Genomic DNA, 25,225 nt, shown 5'->3' on the forward strand with positions numbered 1-25,225 from the left:
AAGCTTCAGTAAAGTATTGCTGCAACTGCTCAGCACAAGTGAGGTCACATATCTGTCATCTTTCTGGCTTCCTCATGCGAGATGAGATAAATGGGTAACAGAGATGGAGTGTGTGGAGTCCAGCAAGGACTGAGTAACCACCATCTTCTCAGGCTCTTCTTGCAGCACGGACTAATGCAAAGCAAAACAGCACTTAGCAGTCCCCCAGTCAGCTCCCTCCTTGGCATAATTGTTCCCTTTTAAAAATTAAATAAATTAAAGGGCATTGCAGCCAGGCACGGGATTGGAACAGAAGGGAAGAGCAGTCTGGAAGACAATCCTGAGATCCAGACTCCATCTATGCCCTTCTACAAAGTTGTGTTTCCCCAGGTTTTTAGGTTAATTTGGGTATTCTGTTAGGACAACATATGTCTTGAGTAAGTGGAATAAATGACAAAAAGTTAACAGCTGGAAAGGTGTGAATTAGTAACTCTTAGTGATGGGAAGCCAGAAGATCCCTCCTTGAACCTCCTTTTCTCCAGGCTGGGCCCCCACAGCTCCCTCAGCTGCTCCTGGAGCTCCAGCCCCTCCCCAACTCTGTTTAAAAATTAAATATAAATAAAAGGGCATTGTAGCCAGGCACGGGATTGGAACAGCAGGGAAGAGCAGTCTGGAAGACAATCCTGAGATCCAGACTCCATCTATGCCCTTCTACAAAGTTGTGTTTCCCCAGGTTTTTAGGTTGTTTATTCAGTTAGGATGACTTATGTCATAGAATCACAGAATCATAGAATGGATTGGGTTGGAAAAGCCCTCTGAGATCATCAAGTCCAACCCTTGGTCCAACTCCAGTCCCTTTACCAGATCATGGCACTCAGTGCCACGGCCAAGCTCAGCTGAAAAACCTCCAGGGATGGGGAATCCACCACCTGTCTTGAATAAATGGAATAATTGACAAAAATTAACAGCTGAAAAGGTGTGAATTAGTAACTCTTACTGATGGGAAGCAGTAGGAGTTTTCTCAAAAGCCTTTTGGTAACTTTGATCCATGAGGAAACAAGTGAGGAACGTTCTGGGTTCAGAGGATACTTGATGGAGAGGGGGAAAACATGATTGGGAAAGGGAGTTTCCTAAGTGACCTAATGAGGTTAAAGCACTTTGTCCAGCACTTCCTATGATTTGTTATTTTTTAGAGAGGAGAGGAAGAGAATAGACAATGTTTGCATTGTTCTGGATTTGCTGTAGAGTGGCAACGTGCCCCAAGAGGGATCAGTGTGACAGCTGATTTTTGTCCCATTCCACAATGCCATTGTTGGCTGAAACGTCCACTCCTGGGACAGAATTAGGTTTTGAAGGGATCCAGAAAATTTGGGAAATCCAGGTACAGGCAGAATTGCCTTGCATTCCCATTCTCCCACCCCCTCAGAGAAGAAGGAAATGGAGAGAGGAACAAGTAGCAAAATGAGGTGATTGAACAAAGGCTTAAGAGGTTCTTTAGAACGGCAGGAATCAGCACTCCCTGGGGATATGGCAGCTTTGTCTGCTGATAGCAGACCCTGGGAATGAGCAGCCAAATTGCAGGTCACAACCTGGAATTCCCCAAGTACCTCCAGAATGTCGGTGCTGAAATGACTCAACTCAATAAGAAAGGATGTCAGATTTGACCCCTGATGGCCCAGTGGAATCGGAGCAAACAGTTGGATTTAAATCCAATCAATCTTGTCGGGGAGGTGATTGAACACCCCTTGCAGGAGGGATTGTCCTGAGCACGTGGACTTGGGCGAGTAATTGATCTCTTCAGTGCTCTACAAACCAGGTGTCCTGCAGAGAGTGGTGGAAATGAGCTGGAAACCTGAGGAGGAACGTGGCTGCCACTGGAAAGCCCTTATCCCTCTGTAGTGCTCAGAGCTGTCCCTTCATAGATCAGGTGTCCATTACCATGATGTCCAAATACCTCTGTAATTCCAGTGGCCATTATCAGGATAAGGTGGCAGAGCTGACATTGCCATCAACAACCCCGTGCAGCGCTCCAGGCTGGGCACAGAGTGGCTGGAGAGCAGCCAGGCAGAGGGACCTGGGGGGACTGAGGGACAGGAAGCTCAACAGGAGCCACCAGTGTGCCCAGGTGGCCAAGAAGGCCAAGGGGATCCTGGTCTGGATCCAAAGTAGCGTGGCCAGCAGGCCCAGGGCAGTGACCCTTTCCCTGGACTCTGCCTTGGGGAGGCCACACCTTGAGTGTTGTGTTCAGTTCTGGGCCCCTGAGTTGAGGCAAGAGATTGAGGGGCTGGAGCGGGGCCAGAGACAGAGAATCCACCTCCAGGGACAGAGAATCCACCATGTCTTGATCCAACCCCACTGGGATCAAGAGTGCCCTGGGCTGGTGATCCCAGTGGGGTTGGATCAAGGGTTGGAATTGATGATCTCAGAGGTCTCTTCCAACCCAAGTGAGAAGAGCAAGGAAGCTGGAGAAGGGACTGGAGCACAAGTGCTGTGGGGAGAGGCTGAGGGAGCTGGAGGTGTTTAGCTTGGAGAAGAGGAGGCTCAGAGGTGACCTCAGCACTGTCTGGAAGTGCCTGAAGGGAAGTTCTGGCCAGCTGGGGGTTGGTCTCTTCTCCCAGGCACTCAGCAATAGGACAAGGGGGCACGATGGGCTCAAGCTCTGCCAGGGGAAATTGAAGTTGGAGAGCAGAAAAAAATCCTTTGCAGAGAGAGTGCTCAGGGATTGGAATGGGCTGCCCAGAGAGGGGGTGGATTCCCCATCCCTGGAGGTTTTTCAGCTGAGCTTGGCCGTGGCACTGAGTGCCATGATCTGGTAAAGGGCCTGGAGTTGGACCAAGGATTGGACTTGATGATCTCGGAGGTCTTTTCCAACCCAATCCATTCTATGATTCTGTGATCAGGTGACAGGGGACAGGAAGGACTGGCTGCCTGAGGAGTCTGACACAGGTTTGTCAGATCTGAGCTGTGTGTGCCCTCAGACCAGGTGTGCTAATCTGAGCTGGTCCCATGTGAAATCTGCATGAGAGGGGAGCCACGTTTCCCTCTGCTGCCTCTAACCCAGAGATCCCCAAAGTATGACCCATGAACTGCTTGGACTCTGCCAGAGTCAACATCTCCTCTGCAAAGCTGCCCTAATTTTTACCTCTGTGGAGCACAAAGGTATGTGACATTACAGAGGATCTTTGCTATGCAGCTCAATCCTGTGTCATATCATGGACCCTCCTTGAGCAAACATTTTGAGAGCCTGTGCTTTAATCTCTAAGAGAGGAAAGTGCTGCAGTGTTTGTGGCATTAAAGGGACTGGCCATTTTTCAGAGTTATTTGCTCTTCAGAAAAGAAGCCTATCAAAAGGTATTCAGATTCCCCCTTGCCCTGGAAGTTTCAGTCCTTGTTGTCTGCAGCCCATAGAGGGCACCTGCAGTTGCCAAGCACTTTGTGCCCTCTCATGTACTTTAGAGGAGGTTTGTCAACTGGAATTTTCTCCCCTGCACCAAAGTCAAATGCAAAACGGTGAAATGAACATGTGGGAAGCTCTTAACCTTTCCTGTCTAGCCATGACACACTTGCACACATTATTTATGGGACAGTTCCAGCTATTTTGGATTAATCAATCACTCTGTTACAATGTCAGAACTGCAGCAGGAACTGTGTTTCTTCTTGGCTTCAAGGCAAAGAGTCCTGTCTGTCCTGGGTTGCTTATTCCACTTCCAGCCACACACCAGACCCCTCTGCTGGTGTTTCCTCCCCTGACAGGACCGTCCCCTGCTCAGGGGATGCCAGTTCAGTACAAGTCAATTCTGCTCCTTCACCATGAATAAAGCAAAACTCACACTTGGATAAATTATGGGGAGTAGGGCAAGTGTTTCAGGGAAAGTTTATTATCCCTCTCTGCCTCGTGCTGGTGAAACACAGATGGATCCAGGGATTTGAAAGGCAGAGCTGGACAAAGCCAGACTGGCCTGATCTAGTGCTGAAACTGAGACACTGGACTGCAAGACCTCCAGATGTCCCTTCCAGCCAAGGTTTCTGTCCCCTCCTCCTGTATCTGTCAAAGTGGTTTGTTCCTGCTTTTTCCCTGCTTTTCCATAGCTCTTCTGGTCTCACTGCAGCAATTATACTCAGCCCCCTCAGCCTCCAAATTACTGCTCCTAAATTGTGCTTTTGGACATATTGGAGGGCTGTACATTCAACCACTTCATCTTTTCTATCATCACATTTCTTCAGGCTTACTCTTTATCCTCAAAAGGGGATACACTTGTCTGGCACAGCTTCTCTGTGGTATATCCTTCTGCTCTCACCTCTTACCTTCCATCTTCCCTCCTTGAATCTTGGATTTCCCATTTCCTTGGGGCTTTCTGGGATGCCAGAATTTGTTCTTTTATACCCATGTTAGTCTGAACACAACATTCCTCTGAGCCCTCGAATCACTTCCTGTTTCCCAGATATTCAATTTCAAAGCCCTTGTAGGGCATGTTTGTAGAGCTTAGTGCACAGCACTTCCAGATTTCACTGCAAGCAGGTTCTGTGTCCAGATCTGAGGTTGTTGCAGGGCTTGTTTCCAGGTGGGTTCAATTCTCGTTTCCTTCACTTTTTTTAGGATTTCCACAGACACATTTGAGTCTGGGCACACAGTGGGTTTAGAGCTAAGCTGGAGGCTCCCACAAAACCCAAGTGTTCTGCTGAGGTGTGAATAAGTCTCTCAGTTAAGGAAGCCAGAAGTGCAGCAGCCAGCACTGCTGTGAACTCAGAATTACAATGTCCACCTTGAAAATTCTTTCTTAGCATTTGAAACAACTAAAAAAGGGGCTCTGCTGTTGCTTTGAACATGCACTTCACAGCAAAGCCTCCTTGCTCCTTTGTCATTCCAACACAGGAAAATACTCTGTGCAGCTGTTGGTGTGGGTCTCCAGGGTGAGAACTAAACATGAAACCATGTTTTATGTCATCTAAAATCCCAACCTGTGTCCATAAATTACTTAATCCAGAGCATCATTCTTTCCCTGCCATTGCTGATGGGAATATTTGTCTGTTCTCCTTTTTCCCAGAGCAGTTTTGTGTTGTTTCAGGCCCGGAGTTTGTTGCTGCCCTAACTTTGTTTATTCATCCACTTTCACCACAGGGCAACTCAGCAGCCCTGAACCTTTTTGAAATTCTCACCATAAATGACTAAAAACTCCCTGCATGCCACGTCCTGTGATTCTTTTTTACTTATAAGTGTCATAATCATGATTTGTAAAAGTCATTTTGGTGAACACTTAACCACAGTGAAACTGTCTGCCTGTTTTATTGAGACTGTTACTTTCCTGAGACAGAAATGGTGTTCTCTGCCTGTTTGACACCACATAGAAGGTCTCTGCTTGGCCACTGATCATCATCCAGTTAATATTGCAATAATTTTTCTCCTTTCTTTCCACAGCCCCAGGCTGTCCAAACTTCCTGGCTGGGTTTTGAAAGATGGAAGCACATTTCTAGACAAGGTACTGTACTGATGGTTGGAGTTCTCTTGCCATGCCCAAAGCTCCCTGGCAGGTCAGGATCCTTGTGCTGCAGGAACAATATTCCACACTGACTCATCCCAAAGGTTTCTCTGTGTGCCTTTACCAGCCAGGATGTCCTTGTGGGAGCAGAAGGTTTTTGAAACAAAATGCTAATAGCAACTCCAGGCTCTCAGTCTTCAGAGGTAGCCTAGATTGTAAAAAATCCTCTTAAAATGCAGAAGTCATCAGTGTGAATATTTTTGTATTTCATGGAGCTCCATAAATAATAGTGCTTTGCCTTCTTACAGTGCCTTTTATTCCCCAGTCTGTTTCCTGACACTGAGGCTTCAGAGCGTGCCTATAAATGAGGTTGGTGCTGTACCTTTTTTAGGCAGGAGAACTCTGACAAAGTGAATGGTTTGTCTCTGGGAGGTCCCTTAGAGAGGAAAAGCACATCTTTGGCCTCTGAAGTCAACATGGACGTAGCAGGGAGGATTTGATCTCCAGCCTCCTGATTCTAAGACCCAGAACTTCCCCAGCTACACCAGAGATGCAGAATTTCTCTTTTTTTCCCCCTTCTTTTCATCACATCAGTTTTGTAGGCAGAATTTATCTGGGGCTTCAACCAAAACTTGGCACTGCAGCATCCAGCTTGATCTGCCACGGGGGAACAATGAACACAAAACCATGTCAGATGTTAGTCAAATATACATTTCAAATGTGGGCAGCAATAGGTGCCAGTGGAGAAAACAGTGTTTTAATAGACTGTTCTCTGACTATGTGAACATTAAAGGGAGCAGGGATAATAGTTGGGTTTGTAGGGGACTTTGAGGTGGACAGAATGGATTGGTCTGATTTTTCCAGGCAAGAGAGCTGAAGATCACAGATTAAAGACCTGCTTTTTCTTCTCATTGGAGACAAAAGAAACTGTACAGGCAGCATTTCTGTTGGTAAAATAGTAACAGCTCCATTCAGAGCATTTGTTCTCTGGCAGAGGCTCAGGGACAGGGAAGGAGTTGCTCAGTTTGAATTCCCTGGAATTCATTTCTCCTGAGCCCCAGCCTTGGTGTCAGAGCTCCCCAAGAAGGGACAGACTGTCAGTACAGTTTATATGGGATTTATTTACATTTCTGAGGTGCTGCCACTGCAGATTGTGCTGAGGAGAAACCTCCCAACTCACCCGGTGCCAATGGAAATCATGTGTTAAAAATTCAAAGGCAGCACCTCTTCCCTTCACCTTGACCACTGTAACTGCCTGGAATGGTAAATTCTTTGACCCATGCTGGAAAAAGGAGTCAAAGGGGGGTGTTTTATCATGTGGGGTGGACATTCCCCTTCCAGCCCTTTCCAGGTGACAGTTATAAAACTTCAGTCCTGCAGCAGAATTGAAATGTGCTGCCATCTCCTTTTAATCATTCTGAACTCCCAGGAGATGAGGTTGAGAGACTTTTGCCACCAGATGTAATTGCTCATTCCTTGGGAGGTGGCAGGTGCACTGTAATTATGAAGAATTGGATTCAATCTTTAATTCTGTCAGTCTGACACTGGCTGAGACCACTCGCTGTGGGACGAGAGAAGGGAGGGTGGGTGGTGGGTACCCTGTGAGGTGTGGTGGGAGTGGGGCTGGGGATGGTTTTGTTCCACACATAACCCTGAAGTGACCTCAGCACTGTCTGGAACTACCTGAAGGGAAGTTCTGGCCAGGTGGGGGTTGGTCTCTTCTCCCAGGCACTCAGCAATAGGACAAGGGGGCACGATGGGCTCAAGCTCTTCCAGGGGAAATTGAAGTTGGAGAGCAGAAAAACTCCTTTGCAGAGAGAGTGCTCAGGGATTGGAATGGGCTGCCCAGAGAGGGGGTGGATTCCCCATCCCTGGAGGTTTTTCAGCTGAGCTTGGCCGTGGCACTGAGTGCCATGATCTGGTAAAGGGACTGGAGTTGGATCAATGGTTGGACTTGATGATCTTGAAGGTCTTTTCCAACCCAATCCATTCTAGGATTCCATGGATGTGGCACTGAGAATCCACCACATCTTGATCCAACCCCACTGTGATCACCAGCCCAGGTGATCACTGAGTGCCCTGGGCTGGTGATCACAGTGGGATTGGATCAAGGGTTGGACTTGATGATCTCAGAGGTCTTTTCCAACCCAATCCATTCAATGATTCTGTGGTTCTGTGAATGTGGCTTTGCCTCTGACAAGGATTTTTTATGTCAGCCTTGAAAAAACAGGAAGAAAGTAAAGAGCTTGAGCTCTGGTGGAGATAAATCAGACAGAAACACCACGTGGAGCTTAGATCCCCAAAAGATGTTCCATCAAATGCTCTGAGAAAGGGGCTAAAAACTGCATTCTGGTCTTAATAAGACAGAAAAAGTTGGATGTTGTTTGGACCCAAAATTAAATTCCAAACTTGCCTTCCAAACCACCCACCGGTGATTACCAGGGCTCTTTCCTGCCCTACCAAAGGGCTCTCTCTGCCCCTCCCAGTGAGGATCTGATCCCTTCAGATACCAAACAGCCTCATCTGGCATGAAAGCAATTTCAGCAGATCTCCCTACACCAAATTGTGTCTGGAAAGGGGGATACACATAATGTAGTAATGGGCTGCAAATTACCTGTGATAAAGAAAATATTTGGAAAGTGCAAAATGTGCTGCCTTGGAGTAACGTTGTGTTGTAATTTTGTGCCCTCTGTTGATCTGTTTTTTCACAGGAGCTCAAGGAGTGCTCTGGCCACGTGTTTGTGGACTCAGTGCCCGAGTTCTGCTTGCCAGAGGTGAGTTTGGTTTACTGCAAATCTCTGTTCAGTCACGTGGGAGAAACTTGCTTGATTATTGTTATTATCAGATTATTGCTAATTAATCACTGCTCAGTAAATAATTCTGCTAAAGCCTCTGTGTTGTTAAGGTGCCTCACATATCTCTGACACTGGGAATAGGATGGAAACAGCCCTTTTCAGCACTGGTTTGGGGGATGTGGAAGGTCTCCTTGGGCAGATCAAGCTCTGCCAGGGGAAATTGAAGTTGGAAATCAGACAAAAATCCTTTGCAGAGAGAGTGCTCAGGGATTGGAATGGGCTGCCCAGAGAGGGGGTGGATTCCCCATCCCTGGAGGTTTTTCAGCTGAGCTTGGCCGTGGCACTGAGTGCCATGATCTGGTAAAGGGACTGGAGTTGGACCAAGGGTTGGACTTGATGATCTGGGAGGGCTTTTCCAACCCAATCCATTCTGTGATTCTGTGAAGACCTGAGAGGGTTCAACTGGAGAAGGGAAAGGTCCAGAGAAGAGCAACGAGGCTGGAGAAGGGAGTGGAGCACAAGTGCTGTGGGGAGAGGCTGAGGGAGCTGGGGGTGTTTAGCCTGGAGAAGAGGAGGCTCAGAGGTGACCTCAGCACTGTCTGGAACTGCCTGAAGGGAAGTTCTGGCCAGCTGGGGGTTGGTCTCTTCTCCCAGGCACTCAGCAATAGGACAAGGGGGCACGATGGGCTCAAGCTCTGCCAGGGGAAATTGAAGTTGGAGAGCAGAAAAAAATCCTTTGCAGAGAGAGTGCTCAGGGATTGGAATGGGCTGCCCAGAGAGGGGGTGGATTCTCCATCCCTGGAGGTTTTTCAGCTGAGCTTGGCCATGGCACTGAGTGCCATGATCTGGTAAAGGGACTGGAGTTGGACCAAGGGTTGGACTTGCTGATCTCGGAGGTCTTTTCCAACCCAATCCATTCTATGATTCTGTGAATATCTCACACAAGATTAAGGCTTAACTTTCCCTTTTTATGGGCCTTCCAAAGACAATCCGACAGAGCTGGGCTGGAATATGACAGGATGCATGTTCTGATCCAGATAAGGGCAGGGAATGAAGGCAGGGGAACCTGTTTGGCTCTAACCATGGATGCAGGCCCTGCCCACTGGAGCTCCCTGGGGAGAGGGCTGTGTCTTATCCAGGTTTGGATCCTGCTGGGCTGCTCATCTGCCAGCAGCTCATTGAGGTTGAGAAGTTCTGTGCCTCCTTTGCTGTCCATCACTGCCTCTGTGAGGGGAAAATTGTGCTTTCATTTCCTCTGACATGGCTGCAAGTGGCTGCTGCTCACACTGAGTTTTACAAGAATTCCTGGATTTAAAAAAAATAAAAATAGAAAGCAAGACTATGAAGGTGTTTAAATTACCTGTGGTTACCTGACTGATCAGGTTAATGCTGTGTAGGACTAAAAAGCTGAGCTAAAGGACTAAAAAGCTGAGCTAAAGAAGTAAAAAGCTGAGGAGAGAGAGATGGGGGTGAATGATGGGGAATAGTCTGGGAATAGAATCCTCTTTCCTCAGTGTTTTCAGACTGTGATAACATCAGTTCTTTCATTTCAAGTTGGGATGTTTTTTCTGTCTTTCAAAGACAGACAATTGCTTTTGGGCAGCAATTTTTTTTTCCTTTCTGCCTGACCTTGTTGTCAGAAAGTAAAAAACATTCCTGGAAGGTTGTTGTTCTGGCAGTAGTGTCTCTGTCTGTGGATCCCTGGAAACTCACCTCTGGCAGCTCCTGACTCTTGTCATTTTGATTCTTCCAAGCAAGTTGGCAGCTCTGGTGCTGGTTTTGCCAAGTGATTCCAACAGATTATAGCCATTCCAACCCAACTGGGATGCTTATAATCCAATCACACCAAAAAATCCCAACCCAAACTCCTAATAATTCAGTGTTCTTGTGAACTTTCTGGTCACTGTGCTACGGAAGAAATGCAGGAAGCATCTGGATGTGTGGAAAGTGTCATTATAGCTCAGATCTTGGGAAGAATGGAGTTGATGTACTGGATTCCCTTTGGAATTGAGGCCATGATGATGATCTGCAGGGGTTTAAGGTGCTTCAGCCAAGCCTTGTGGCTACTTTGTTGTCTCACAAACACCCACATGTGTAACTCCAGATATGACTAACAGGGAGTCACTGGTTCCTTTCACCCAGCAGTCCATTTTACAGCAAACAGCTGCACATGTCACCATGGCAGGGACTTCAAAAACAGCCTCTCAAATGTTTTCCAAAGTTCCCAACAGATGCCAAGTCTCTGAGCACTGGGAAGAGATGGTGGTACCTGCTCACCCCTTGAGCCCACCTGTCTGGAGGAGGCTCAGGTGTCGTGGCCAGCTGAAAGCGTCAGCAGGGTGGAAATGTTGCTGGTGTTTGGCAGCACAGGATGAGAAGGAGCTTGAGTGAAAGAGGCTTTATCTTTTCCTTTGTCTCCTTCCACACCACTTCTTTTGAAGAGCTCTGTCTGCAGAAGCAGTTAGTGGGAGAATGAGGTATCACTTCCAGCAACACCATTGCCAGAGCAGGGCAAGATTTGGGTCTGATCCAGCAGCCACAAGGTGCTAAAGGCTGTCTGGGCAGCAGAGAACACTCACATGTGTCAGAGGGCAGGGTGCAGCCCTCTCTGTGCTTGGCAACTTCTGCTCCCTCACTTCTCATTTCAAGAAACACTTTGAAACCTCTTTGGTTCAAAGGCACTTCAGTGAGATCACCACAAGTCCCAGGGAAGGTTTGGCTTTGTTTTGGTTTTGACACCCTTTTCATCCTATTAGGAAATGCTTCTGGGATGCTCAGGGTTGGAAAGTGGTGGTGTGTCTTCCTGATGGCCTGTCTGGGCTGGGAATCAGCTCAGGGCTGGATCCCTCTGCTCTGGAGCCAGGCTGGGAGAGCTGGGGGGTCACCTGGAGAGGAGAAGGATCCAGGGAGACCTTGGAGGCCCTTGCAGAGCCTGGAGGGGCTCCAGGAGAGCTGGAGAGGGACTGGGGCCAAGGGCTGGAGGGACAGGACACAGGGAATGGCTTCCCACTGGGAAAGGGGAGATTTGGGTGGGATATTGGGAAGGAATTGGTGGCTGGGAGGGTGGGGAGGGGCTGGGCTGGAATTCCCAGAGAAGCTGTGGCTGTCCCAGGATCCCTGGGAGTGTCCGAGGCCAGGTTGGAGCAACCTGGGACAGTGGGAGGTGTCCCTGCCCATGGCAGGGAGTGGGATGAGATATTTAAAGTCCTTTCCCACACCGGATCCATGAGGAGACCTGGAGAGGAGAAGGATCCAGGGAGACCTGAGAGCTGCTTCTAGAGCCTGAAGGGACTCCAGGAGAGCTGGAGAGGGACTGGGGCCAAGGGCTGGAGGGACAGGACACAGGGAATGGCTTCCCAGTGCCAGAGAGCAGGACTGGGAAAGGGGATATTGGGAAGGAATTGGTGGCTGGGAGGGTGGGGAGGGGCTGGGCTGGAATTCCCAGAGAAAGGATGGATGGCCCAGCCCTGGGAGTGTCCAAGGCCAGGCTGGACAGTGCTTGAAGCCACCTGGGATAGTGGGAGATGTCCCTGCCCATGGCAGGGGATGGGATGAGACAATCTTTAAATCCCTTCCTGCCCAAACCACTCCAGAATTTGGTTTGGTACAATCTGGGTGAGTTGAAAACCAATCCATGAAGGAACCAAGCCGGGGCAGGAGGAGGCATCATCAGGTCCTTTGATACCACACAGTGAGTGTGACTCTGCCTGGAGGCTCAGTGAGGTAAAAGGTGCCCTGTCAGAGATCTGAGGATGGTGTTTCCCCATCATGGATTGCTCCAACCTCAGCTGTGATCAGGGACTGAACCCCGGAGTGCTTAGCCAGGAGTTAAGCAGCTTGTCACCAGAGCAGTGTGTCAGCCCTCTGAAAAGCAGAGTGACCTACTTTCTTGCCTTTTTTATTCAAATTGCTGGACCAAGCCTTGTAATCAGATAATATGTGCTTGATGAGTGTTGAATTCCATTAGCTGCTCTATAATAACTGAGTTAGAGGTCATACATCTTGTAAATTCCTGACTTGACACCGTTTGTGTTATAGCATTACCAGTAAATATTTCTAATTAAAATTCTTTTAACAACGTGTGAAATCTTCTTTGGCTCTCAGAACTCTTGTCTAAACTGTCACATCAAAACAAATTGGACCCACCCGCCTGTGTGTTGTATCCTGTGAATGAGCCTCATCTCCTGCTGGAGGAAATGTGAATGATAAAGATGCCAAGCGTTTGCTGGGGGAAAATAGGGGAATTATTTTAAGCATACAAATAAATACAGACTTCATTCACCTCTCTCTCTCTCTCCTGGGGTACAGTGTGATGTGCTGCCACCCTGCTAAATCAGGGCTGCAGAAGTTCTGGGGTCTGTGCCTCCCCAGGGAAGTGCTCACATCAGTCCTTTGATAAGAGTGTAGTCACCCTGGATCTGGTATCAGCAGCCATTTCCTTGCCTGGAACACAGACAAACCAGGACATGGTTTCCTTATAGGGGGCTTTTTAAATAAATCCTGTTAATTTAAAGGAAATATTAATCTTTGCCATAGCTGAAACATGGCATGAGACAGACTTTTTTTTTTAATAAACTGGTTATATTCCTGCACTATAAATTAAAAAAAACCCACAACAGAATAAGAAGTTTTTCTGTCATTGCTTAAACTGCATGAAAGGGTTACATGTTGCTTCTCTCTCTGCTCTGTTTCAGACTGAACTGCTGGACCTCACAGCAGAATAAGAAGTTTTTCTGCCATTGCTTAAACTGCATGAAAAGGGTTACATGTTGCTTCTCTCTCTGCTCTGTTTCAGACTGAACTGCTGGACCTCTCCACGGTGGATGTGATCTTGATCTCCAACTACCACTGCATGATGGCACTGCCCTACATCACAGAGTACACAGGGTTCACTGGCACAGTCTATGCCACCGAGCCCACTGTGCAGATTGGCAGGTAAAAAGCCCCTTAATATTCTCTGCTCCTCTCCCATCACTGCTCAGGAGAAGGTGTAAAGGACAGTATGGGAAGAGGAGTGGTGTCTAATGTTCCAAAGAGCCTCTTAGGCAGGAGCTGAACACCAGCCAAGTCCTTAGTGCTGCAAATGTGTTAACTCAATGTTTCCCAACCTCTGGATCTGTGTGTGCCCAGCATTTACAGCAGATGCTGTGGGTTGGGTGCAGGCAGCTGGTGTGGGACAGGAGATCTTGAGGGGGCTGAGACACCTCCAGCAGCAATGGCCACGTAGCCAACTCCAAACTCCATGGATCAAACTCCAAACCCCATGGACCAAACTCCAAACCCTACGGATCAGGGATTTCTCCTGCTCCTCTCTGCTCCCCTTAAACAAATAGAGTCTTTTCAGTAAGGAAACTGGACTTGTTGCCCAGACAAGCTGTGGCTGCCCTGTCCCTGCAAATATCCCAGGCCAGGTTGGAGCAACCTGGGATAGTGAAGGTGTCCCTGCCCATGGCAGGAGGTGGAATGGGATGAGATTTAAGGTCCTTCCCACCTAAACCATTCTGAGATTTTATTATTCCATAAAACCACACTTTATTCCAGTCCATGGAAGGGAATTGAAGCTGAAATTCCCTGTCATTCACCTCCAATGACAGTGGAGATACATAAGCTCTGAAGTCCAGAGAGAAGTGCTGAGGAAAACAGCAGAAGTTGGAGACAAAAATAGAAAATCTAAGATCTGACAATGCAGTCAAACCATGACAGCCATCAAATTTGGCAGTCTGTTCTCACAAAATTGCCTTGCTGACTGAACAGGTCAACACCAAACGCTGCAGGTTTGTCCCTTGATGAGGCCTGACTGGCCCTGTGCTCTGTGCCTCCCTCAGGCAGAGGGACTGCCATGTCCAGCAATTAAAACCAGGATTAGGCCATGGTATGTGGGCAACTCCATAAGAACTTTAGGGCAGGATTCTTTGTTAATGATCCTGTGCAAACTTTCCATGCCAGAGTAATTCCCCCATTGTGTGAAAACAAACAGAAACTGAAGGCACTTGTAGGTGAAAAGAGTTGCATGAATATGAACTAGTAGATAGACCTCAGGGCTTTGTTGGTCCAGAGCTGAAGATAACAAGGATAGTCTTGTGGGAAACTGCACTGCTGTGGTCTGCCCATCCCAAGTAATTCCAGATGCCATTCTGCAGGTAAACCTGTGACTTCCCACATGCAAAAGGAATTACAAATGCTGTTTGGGTTTGGGCAGTGAAATCTGCAGTGAGAATTTCTAATGCCTGACACATTTTTCTGTCTCAAACATGCCCTGGTAGATGAGGAGAGGTCACTCTGACAATGTGCTTGGCTATCAGAAAATATCAGAAAAACATTCTTTGCAGAGACAGTGCTCAGACATTGGAATGGGCTGCCCAGAGAGGGGGTGGATTCCCCATCCCTGGAGGTTTCTCAGCTGAGCTTGGCCGTGGCACTGAGTGCCATGATCTGGTAAAGGGACTGGAGTTGGACCAAGGGTTGGACTTGATGATCTCAAAAGGCTTTTCCAACCCAATCCATTCTAGGATTCTATGAAGACCTGAGAGGGTTCAGCTGGAGAAGGGAAAGCTCCAGGGAGACCTGAGAGCCCCTTCCAGTGCCCAAAGGGGCTCCTGGAATGCTGGAGAGGGACGATGGGCTGGGAGAGCTGAGGGTGTTCAGCTGGAGAAGGGAAAGCTCCAGGGAGAGCAACGAGGCTGGAGAAGGGACTGGAGCACAAGTGCTGTGGGGAGAGGCTGAGGGAGCTGGGGGTGTTCAGCCTGGAGAAGAGGAGGCTCAGAGGTGACCTCAGCACTGCCTGGAACTGCCTGAAGGGAAGTTCTGGCCAGGTGGGGGTTGGTCTCTTCTCCCAGGCACTCAGCAATAGGACAAGGGGGCACGATGGGCTCAAGCTCTGCCAGGGGAAATTGAAGTTGGAGATGAGAAAAAAATCCTTTGCAGAGAGAGTGCTCAGGGATTGGAATGGGCTGCCCAGAGAGGGGGTGGATTCCCCATCCCTGGAGGTTTTTCAGCTGAGCTTGGCTGTGGCACTGAGTGCCATGATCTGGTAAAGGGACTGGAGTTGGACCAAGGGTTGGACTTGATGATCTCGGGGGTCTTTTCCAACCCAATCCATTCTGTGATTCTCTAAGTGATAAACAGGCACCAGCTAAAGAGTTTTATTGTATATTTTGCTTCATTCCATATGACGTGTTATGTCAGTAATGAAGAAATTTTCTGGCACTTTCCAAATACCCACAGCCCAGTGGGCCGGGTCCTGTGCTGTCCTGAGCAGGTGGAATTGGTGGAGAAACAGGGATGGTGTTGGGAATTGCTGCGATGCCTCTGTGGGAAGAGCCCCTCTGAAAACTGCCTGATTGTGCTACAGTTTGTGTGGGATTTTGGAAAGACTGGGGCAAAACTCTCTCCCGTTTGAGTCATGATTGTCTTCTCAGGCTCCTCATGGAAGAACTGGTGAATTCCATTGAACGCGTGCCAAAGGCTCAGTCTGCCTCCATGTGGAAGAACAAGGAGGTACAGAGGTAAGGAACAAGTCACCGGGACACGTGGCTGTCCCCAGACACCAACCAGAGTTCAGGATTCTCTGTCCTGATGGGGCAGCTCCCACCGTTTGAGATTTCCAGGGAAAAAGGTTCACAGCTGCGACTCCTTGGGTCGGTTCTTTCTTTAATCATTTCCACATTCTTGGTCCTCCAACCCCACAGGCTTGTTGTAGTTTTAGCTCCATGATGGTAGATAAACCCAGCACATTTTTGTATTAACATCATAAAAAGTTGTGGAAATCAGCAGGCTATTTAAACTTAATTATATTGTATTGTGATAATTTAAATTTAAAATCATATTTGGCATTCATGTTTGCTGAAATACTCAGCAAGTCAAGACAGAGTTGTTGGAGGGAACAGAGCAGTGTTACCTTTCATCCCATCTTCTTTTACACCTGAACAGCAGAACTGAGATTTTTGGCTTTCCAAAGCTTAAAACCAAATTAAAATCTGAATAAAAACGTTGTTTGGAAACAGCATGTCCATTATTCTGGCCATACAACAAGATAAAGCTGAGGGCTTCTGCATCCAACATTCTGAGAGCCTGTGGAATCTAAAAATTATCCACACAGTTTACTAATTGCAGATAATGCTTTCCTTGGAAATAAAAACAATTTTAGGTGCACAACATGTTCCTTGGAGGAGACAGTTTCGTTTTTAGCACATTTTAAAGATAGTGTTGGTTGATTAGAAAGTTATTTTTAAAGGCTGCTTTGTGCATTTTTAATTGATCTCCCATGTTCTTCCACTAATTCTTAAGGTGGCTTGACTTAGGAGATTGCTAAAACTGAATTATTTCACACATTACAAAAGTAGTCTTGATATTTTCATAAATATATGAAATACCACCAAGCAAAGAAGTTAAAACCCCAAATTGCCAAGTTTTTATCTGGTTATTGTGTTCCCCTGCTGAGCTCAGGAGCAGCCTTTGCACTGGAGCTCTCACTCTTCTGAGAAAACAGGTAAAACTCAGATGTAAAGCAAAACTAAAGGCAATCAAGTTCATCAGGCTTTCCAGGATGTTGCTTTTTCTAAATGTTGGAGTTTGCTGTCCTGACCAGACCCCCTCCTACAGCTCCCAGAGTGTGAGGAGGGAGAGCTGGAGCTGCAATTCCAGGCACAGCACGGCCTGTGTTTTGTATGCAGGGCTTAAAGGAGGGTCATATATCTTGGAGCTCATGGAATGTCACTTTCCTGGTGGCCATATTTTAGGGAAAGTGCTGCCTGGCACTTTGCATACTGCTGACTGTTCCAGAGGCAACACAGACAGGGAATCTTTGCTCTGATCCAGCTGCCAGAGAAGGCTGCAGTCTGTTGAAGTGGTGTTTAAAATACACTTTCTTCCCTCCTGCTGCTGGGGAAATACCCCCAAAACTGGCAGTTCCTCCTGGGTACCACCATGGAGCTGTTCTAAAGGGGTACCAGAGTGGTACTAAAGAGCTAATTAGTGACATAATCTTGTGTGTCACAAACAGGCACTCAGCAATAGGACAAGGGGGCACGATGGGCTCAAGCTCTGCCAGGGGAAACTGAAGTTGGAGAGCAGAAAAAAATCCTTTGCAGAGAGAGTGCTCAGGGATTGGAATGGGCTGCCCAGAGAGAGGGTGGATTCCCCATCCCTGGAGGTTTTTCAGCTGAGCTTGGCCGTGGCACTGAGTGCCATGATCTGGTAAAGGGACTGGAGTTGGACCAAGGGTTGGACTTGATGATCTCAAAAGGCTTTTCCAACCCAATCCATTCTGTGATTCTGTGAAGACCTGAGAGGGTTCAGCTGGAGAAGGGAAAGCTCCAGGGAGACCTGAGAGCCCCTTCCAGTGCCCAAAGGGGCTCCTGGAATGCTGGAGAGGGACGATGGGCTGGGAGAGCTGAGGGTGTTCAGGTGGAGAAGGGAAAGCTCCAGGGAGAGCAACGAGGCTGGAGAAGGGACTGGAGCACAAGTGCTGTGGGGAGAGGCTGAGGGAGCTGGGGGTGTTTAGCCTGGAGAAGAGGAGGCTCAGAGGTGACCTCAGCACTGTCTGGAACTGCCTGAAGGGAAGTTCTGGCCAGCTGGGGGTTGGTCTCTTCTCCCAGGCACTCAGCAATAGGACAAGGGGGCACGATGGGCTCAAGCTCTGCCAGGGGAAATTGAAGTTGGAGATGAGAAAAAAATCCTTTCCAGAGAGAGTGCTCAGGGATTGGAATGGGCTGCCCAGAGAGGGGGTGGATTCCCCATCCCTGGAGGTTTTTCAGCTGAGCTTGGCCGTGGCACTGAGTGCCATGATCTGGTAAAGGGACTGGAGTTGGACCAAGGGTTGGACTTGATGATCTCAGAGGGCTTTTCCAACCCAATCCATTCTATGATTCTATGAAAACTGATAGTTCTTCCTGAGTACCACTGTGTAGCTGTTCTAGAGGGGTACCAGGGTGGTACTAAACAGCTGTTTAGTAACATAAACTGGTGTGTCAGAAGCTCTGCCGTGAGGCCACGACCCAGTGTTGTCTGTGAGCCAGAACAAGGGGACCAACCTGAATTCCGTTTGTATCCCCCTTCCCCTCCCTGTGCTCCTGTTCAGCGGAGCTCCCACCCACCCTGGAGGGCATACAGGGACTTAATTAGTGTTTGCAAAGTGTTTTGAACCTCCTGGTGAGGAGAGTCACACAGGAGTGAATGGAACTGATTATCAGAGCATGTGAGCAAACCTGCACTGCTGCTCAGATCAGCACCTGGCTGATGGCACAGGCAGGGCTGGGCTGACATCCGTTAGTTGGGGAAATGTGATCCGGGAGGAACTGGGGGGGTTTTAATCCTTGGCTGTTGCTAGAACAGAATACTTATTAGTTCTCAGTGTAACTTTAATTTTTCAGGCTGATCAATCCCCATTACTGCTTTACAGTTCAGCTAGTTCCACTCTGAACAGTTAGTATGAAACACAAAGTATTATCATCTCCATTAGACAGAGCATTGGAGCATTTTAAATGCAAACACTGTATAAAATATAATAAGTTCATTAGAGTGGTTTACATTTTTCCATTATCAGATCCAGTCTGAACTAATGGCTTAGCCAGTTTTATTGCCAGTGGGTTTTATTGGAGATGAGCAGTCTCATGGAAGCTCTGTAGATGCCAGCCAGGATATCTGTCCCTGTGGGTGGGTTCAGGGGGTAAAGAGGAAGTTTGCCTTATGGCAGGCACTTTGTTGTCTTCTTGTTTGGTGTTTCTTGTATCTTGTGAAGTGTCTGTAACAGGCTGAGTGGAGGACAAGGTCTGGCCCAGTTTGGTGCTGCATCCTCCTCTCCCTTCAAACAATTCTTTGATTTTATCATGGAATCATAGAATGGATTGGGTTGGAAAAACCCTCCAAGATCAGCAAGTCCAACCCTTGGTCCAACTCCAGTCCCTTTACCAGATCATGGCACTCAGTGGCACGGCCAAGCTCAGCTGAAAAACCTCCAGGGATGGGGAATCCACCCCCTCTCTGGGCAGCCCATTCCAATCCCTGAGCACTCTCTCTGCAAAGGATTTTTTTCTGCTCTCCAACTTCAATTTCCCCTGGCAGAGCTTGAGCCCATCGTGCCCCCTTGTCCTATTGGTGAGTGCCTGGGAGAAGAGACCAACCCCCACCTGGCCACAACTTCCCTTCAGGCAGTTCCAGACAGTGCTGAGGTCACCTCTGAGCCTCCTCTTCTCCAGGCTGAACACCCCCAGCTCCCTCAGCCTCTCCCCACAGCACTTGTGCTCCAGTCCCTTCTCCAGCCTCGTTGCTCTTCTCTGGCCCCGCTCCAGCCCCTCAATAGTGTCACATTATGTCATATTCATTGACCAGCAGGGATGCCCAGTTAAAAAACCAGACCTCTGAGTTTCTTAAGCCTAAATTTTGTGTCCTTGATGGTACCTCCATGTTTGCGGCTGTCCCAACATCTGCCCACACACACACCTGGTTGTTGCTTATCCAGAACAGGGTGTTGCCAAAGTAGATTTATTTCCAGACTGTGGAATATCCTGTAGTACCTCCCTGTACGGATTTTGGAAGTGAGTGTGACAGGGTGACAGCCAGCAGGGGCACACTGAGGGACCAGCACCTCGTTGTCTCTGTGCCACTGGAGACTGGTGCCATTGGTCTCTGCCAGGGATTGGAATATTTCACAGTGTAGCCACAGAGTCAGGGCTAATAGAAACTTCCTTCAGTCACCAAGGGCAATTCCCCACTTTCTCCATTACCTGGAGAAATATTCTCCTCTTCCCAGAAGAGGAGCTCCTGAAAGCATCCAGCACTAAATGCCTCTTACAGTGGGTTAAAGGCTTTTACAGGCAATTTGCTTCAGAGCAGTGGTGGACAACTATCCACATTGTTTGGCCTTTTGTTGCTTGACTTCCCAAAAAAGACCTTGAAGGCTTTGTTTGTTTCCTGAAGCACAATGTGCTCTCAGCCAGCCCGTGCTGGAATTACAGTTATCACTCCAGACCTGTGCAGTGGGCTTGGCAAGAGCTGCCCTTAATCCTTTCTTCAGTATCTTAAATTATGGAGGAGTTCACTGACCTAGTGGATATAACTATAAATTAAATTCCTTTAAACAAATTGATCAAAGAAGCTTGACCAATTTCCATAAATCTTTGGAAATTGGTTTGAATTGGCCTTTGATTTAGCATTGGTTTAATATACAAAAAAAAAGAGTCCTATTCTTCTTATGCATTTGGCAGCTGTGCTGCTTCCTGCCTCAGTCCATGTTCCTAAGGAAGATTTATCTCCCAGGAGTCAGCCATCCCTCTTAGAGCCTGTGACATTATAGTTCACTTCTTCCCTTGACAACACCATCCAGCCAACTTGCAATGTCTGGGAGGAGCAGAATGGATGGATTTTCCTTTGGTGTGGAACGTCTTAAACACTTCCGTGTAGGGGATTGCAGAGAGCTCTGCAGTGTCAGCTCAATCTCCTTGCCAGGGCAGGGACATGTGCTCTTGGAAGAGCCCAGGGACAAAAACCACAGCAGTGCCATCCCTGCTCATGCTCTGGTACCTGTATTTCAATCTCCAGATTGTGTCACATTATTGGTATTTTAGATTATTCAGGTGTTTTCAGATTCTTGGGACATGCAAACACAGACAGTGATCCCAGATCCCAGTCGTCTCTGTCAGTCCTGGGGGTGTGTTTTGTGTTGCGATCAGGCAGCATCTTTCATCAGGGATGAAAATACCCCAAGAGTTGTGATAACACCCCAGTCACAGCTCCTGCTTTAGAGCAACAGCAAAGAGCTGGAGGAGAGCAATCCTTGGGGTGGTAGGAACGGGCTGCTCCTCAGCAGGAGCCCCTGGCTTTGAAGCCCCAGACATCCTGAACACAACAGGAGTGACATCCAAGTTCTGGAGGACACTCAGGGGTGTGAGAGGTGCCCCAGGATATTGTGCATGTGCTGCTGGTGTTTGCAGGCTGCTGCCGGCGCCGCTGAAGGACGCGGTGGAGGTGTCCATGTGGAGGAAGTGCTACACCATGCCGGAGGTGAACGCTGCCCTCAGCAAGATCCAGCTCGTGGGCTACTCCCAGAAAATTGTAAGTACCTCCAAAGCTGCCCTCAGTAATATCCAGCTCGTGGGCTACTCCCCGAAAATTGTGAGTACCTCCAAAGCTGCCCTGAGCAATACCCAGCTTGTGGGCTACTCCCAGAAAACTGTGAGTACCTCTAAAGCTGCCCTGAGCAATACCCAGCTCGTGGGCTACTCACAGAAAACTGTGAGTACCTCTAAAGCTGCCCTGAGCAATACCCAGCTCGTGGGCCATTCCCAGAAAATTGTGAGTACCTCCAAAGGTGCCCTGAGCAATACCCAGCTCATGGGCCATTCCCAGAAAATTGTGAGTACCTCCAAAGATGCCCTGAGCAATAGCCAGCTCATGGGCTACTCCCAGAAAATTGTGAGTACCTCTAAAACTGCCCTAAGCACAATCCAGCTCGTGGGCTACTCCCAGAAAACTGTGAGTACCTCCAAAGCTGCTCTCAGCAAGATCCAGCTCATGGGCCATTCCCAGAAAACTGTGAGTACCTCTAAAACTGCCCTGAGCACAATCCAGCTCGTGGGCTACTCCCAGAAAACTGTGAGTACCTCCAAAGCTGCCCTCAGCAAGATCCAGCTCGTGGGCTACTCCCAGAAAATTATGAGTACCTCTAAAACTGGCCTGAGCAATACCCAGCTCGTGGGCTACTCCCAGAAAATTATGAGTACCTCTAAAACTGCCCTGAGCAATACCCAGCTCGTGGGCTACTCCCAGAAAATTGTGAGTACCTCCAAAGCTGCCCTGAGCAATACCCAGCTCATGGGCCATTCCCAGAAAATTGTGAGTACCTCCAAAGATGCCCTGAGCAATACCCAGCTCATGGGCCATTCCCAGAAAATTGTGAGTACCTCCAAAGCTGCCCTCAGCATGATCCAGCTCATGGGCCATTCCCAGAAAATTGTGAGTACCTCTAAAACTGCCCTGAGCACAATCCAGCTCGTGGGCTACTCCCAGAAAACTGTGAGTACCTCCAAAGCTGCCCTCAGCAAGATCCAGCTCGTGGGCTACTCCCAGAAAATTATGAGTACCTCTAAAACTGCCCTGAGCAATACCCAGCTCGTGGGCCATTCCCAGAAAATTGTGAGTACCTCCAAAGCTGCCCTGAGCAATACCCAGCTCATGGGCCATTCCCAGAAGATTGTGAGTACCTCCAAAGCTGCCCTCAGGTCAACTCCAACAACTCATTTCCCAGCTTTTCCCTGGAAATGCCCTTCCTTTTGTCTTTCTCCTCTAGATCCCGTGTAAGATCTTACCTTAGCCTAGGAAAGCAAGACAGGGTTACACAGAATGTCCCTCCCTCTCCCTCCCAGGAAGGGTTCCTGTTTGCTGAAATCAGGGAGGAATATCCATTTGTTTCTCCTCTTCCTTGGGGAGCCCAATTTTCAGGCAGTTGTACCTTCAGGTTTGGAGTGGATGGGCGGCCCGCTGAGAGCTGGGAGGATGAGGGAATGGATGCATCCTGTCTGTCTGGAAAGCCACATCCCCTCCTGAGTTACCATATCTCACTTCTGGGAATCTTTTGAGTGCTTCAGCTCCACTTTCTTTCTTACTGTGAATTAGGGACTGTAAACAAAACCTAATGGTCCGACGTGAACTTCAGCAACTCCTTTCCCAGAGCCCCCAGATAACAGTGATTGTCTGTAATGCCTTGACTAGAATCCAGTGTAGCTTCCAGGATGAACTGAACCAGCAATTCCACAGCCTGCAGATCCCTGTGCTTTGCAGGCAGCACTTGGGCTCTTGGGTGGGCCATGGGACCTGGTTTTGTTGCTCAGTGACCTTCAGAAATAATAATTCCCCATCCCTGGAGGTTTTTAACCTGAGCTTGGCTGTGGCACTGAGTGCCATGATCTGGTAAAGGGACTGGAGTTGGACCAAGGGTTGGACTGGATGATCTCAAAGGTCTTTTCCAACCCAGTCCATTCTATGATTCTATGAAAAAAACTGGGTTAAAGAAAGTTGTGACTCCTCAGCATCCACAGGTTGCTACTTTTCATTTCCAACCACCCTCACAGTGTGGATGCATTTTGCCTGATTTTAGCTCTGTGCATCTGAGCCAATCATTCTTTTATAGTTACTGGGAAAAAACCTCATGTTTTATTTCCTCCCAAAGCTAACTTTTAAAATAACCAGACTTTAGAGCCCTGTTTTACACACTCTGAGGGATGGAAGCCCTGCCTTGTTCTGCAAGGCATCCAAATCTGCTTTGAGATAGTAGAAAAACCATTAGTATTGCAGGAATCAGGTGCTTGTTCTATTATTCAGTAACCAGAAAATAGATCACATTAGGGAGGGGTTATTTTCTGCTCTCCAAACAAGTGTAACACATTCCTGTGTGCAGATTCCTAATGACACCTGGGAAGGAGACAACTGTCACGTTGCTTATGCTGAAGGTAAAATGTGGACTGAGCTTGCAGGGTGTTGTTTCTAAATCACCAGTAGACAGCATTTAAAAAGACATAAAGTTAGAAAGCCAGTGAGTTTGAGGTTAAGTTTGTTTTCCCCAGTAAAATTTGCAACCCAGACAGAGTTTTATATCAGTGGAGAAGTGCTTGTCCTTCCTTCTCTCCTTCTGGCTGGTATTAATTTAATTGGATTAAAGGAGAATAGAGTTTTCAAGGATTTAAAGCTCCTACAGACTTTGTTATTACAGCCAAGGCAGGCAGAGAACCAAGACCTGAGTGATTCCTTCTTTTTGGGGTATCATTCAGTGTGAACTCAGATGTCACAGAATTCACATGGAAGAGACTTTACCAAGGCTCTGCTTCAGGAAAGGTTTTTCTCAGAGCTCATGTCCTGTTAATAAATAAATAAACCATCATACATAAAGCCAGAATACCATAAAGCCTTCCTAGAGGCCTTGAGTGGCAGAGGTGCTTTTAAAATTCCTATCACTGATGCTGAAATGACCTGTTCTGATTTCTCTTGGGGCTCCCTCAAGTCACTGTCTCTTGCTGTGTGTTCCAGGAGCTGTTTGGAGCTGTGCAGGTCACCCCTCTGAGCTCGGGCTACGCTCTGGGCAGTTCCAACTGGATCATCCAGTCACACTATGAGAAGGTTTCCTATGTCTCAGGATCTTCCCTGCTGACAACACACCCTCAGGTACAGCCTCTGACTTCTGGCAGTCTTCTCTTTGCTCAGAAACAAAACAGGGGATTATTCCAGCTGGGATCAGGTTTGGGATCGAAGCCATACTGAGGTAACTCTGTTATCAGTGGCTGGACTTGGTGAGCATTGATAAGACACACTCTGATAAATGACAGCTATCAATAGTTACAAGGGAAACATAACTAAAGTTGTGTTATTGATGATTTGATGTTAACTGATAACTGAAATTCTCTTCAAACAGGAAATTTTCCACAGAGTTAAACAAAAGAGCATTAGTGAATTTTTTTTTAAATCCATATTTCACTGAAGAGCCTTCACAGACAGTTCTCAGACTGCTTCTATATCACTTCTGAAACATCCTTCCTTGGGAGAAATGATAGCTAACTGCCTGCCAACTTTTCCACCCTGCTCTGCTAAGGGCAAAGTCTTTATAGTGCTGTAGATGTAATTTCCAGTAAATTAATTCTCTCTAGATCCATAAATTCTTAGTGCAAAGAATGGCTTGAAGTTTGCTGTGCTGTGTGCTCAGAAGTTGTCAAAATAGTTAAAAGCATTATGAGCAGGAGGTATTTAAAAATAATTTAGACAATGTGTCAGGTTCATGATCAGTCAGTAATTTCCCCCAAGGTGGGTTTCTGCTGGAGAGCTTTGCTTCTGAGCATCCTTCACTTAAAAGCCTGTTCTCAGGAGCTGCAGGAGATAAAGGATCCTTAATAGTCTGGCCATCCTCAGCTGCACAAAATGCATCAGGAGCCTCTAAATCCCTCTTTCTCATCAGCCTCATTCCATGCTGGGCTGTGCTCTCATCAGTAACAC

General features: G+C 47.8%; 1 protein-coding gene across 1 annotated transcript in view; it reads left to right on the plus strand.

Moving 5' to 3' along the window:
- Positions 1-25,225, plus strand: part of INTS9 (integrator complex subunit 9) — an 80,134-nt gene that overhangs the window by 6,322 nt on the left and 48,587 nt on the right. The window contains exons 3-8 of the mRNA XM_071547632.1: positions 5,396-5,456; positions 8,168-8,230; positions 13,047-13,186; positions 15,670-15,756; positions 21,181-21,301; positions 24,269-24,403. Of these exons, the coding sequence (XP_071403733.1) occupies positions 5,396-5,456; positions 8,168-8,230; positions 13,047-13,186; positions 15,670-15,756; positions 21,181-21,301; positions 24,269-24,403 (607 nt within the window). The remainder of the gene's footprint in view (positions 1-5,395; positions 5,457-8,167; positions 8,231-13,046; positions 13,187-15,669; positions 15,757-21,180; positions 21,302-24,268; positions 24,404-25,225) is intronic.

The sequence above is a fragment of the Pithys albifrons genome, chromosome 2, assembly GCF_047495875.1.
Source record: "Pithys albifrons albifrons isolate INPA30051 chromosome 2, PitAlb_v1, whole genome shotgun sequence".
Taxonomy (NCBI): domain Eukaryota; kingdom Metazoa; phylum Chordata; class Aves; order Passeriformes; family Thamnophilidae; genus Pithys; species Pithys albifrons.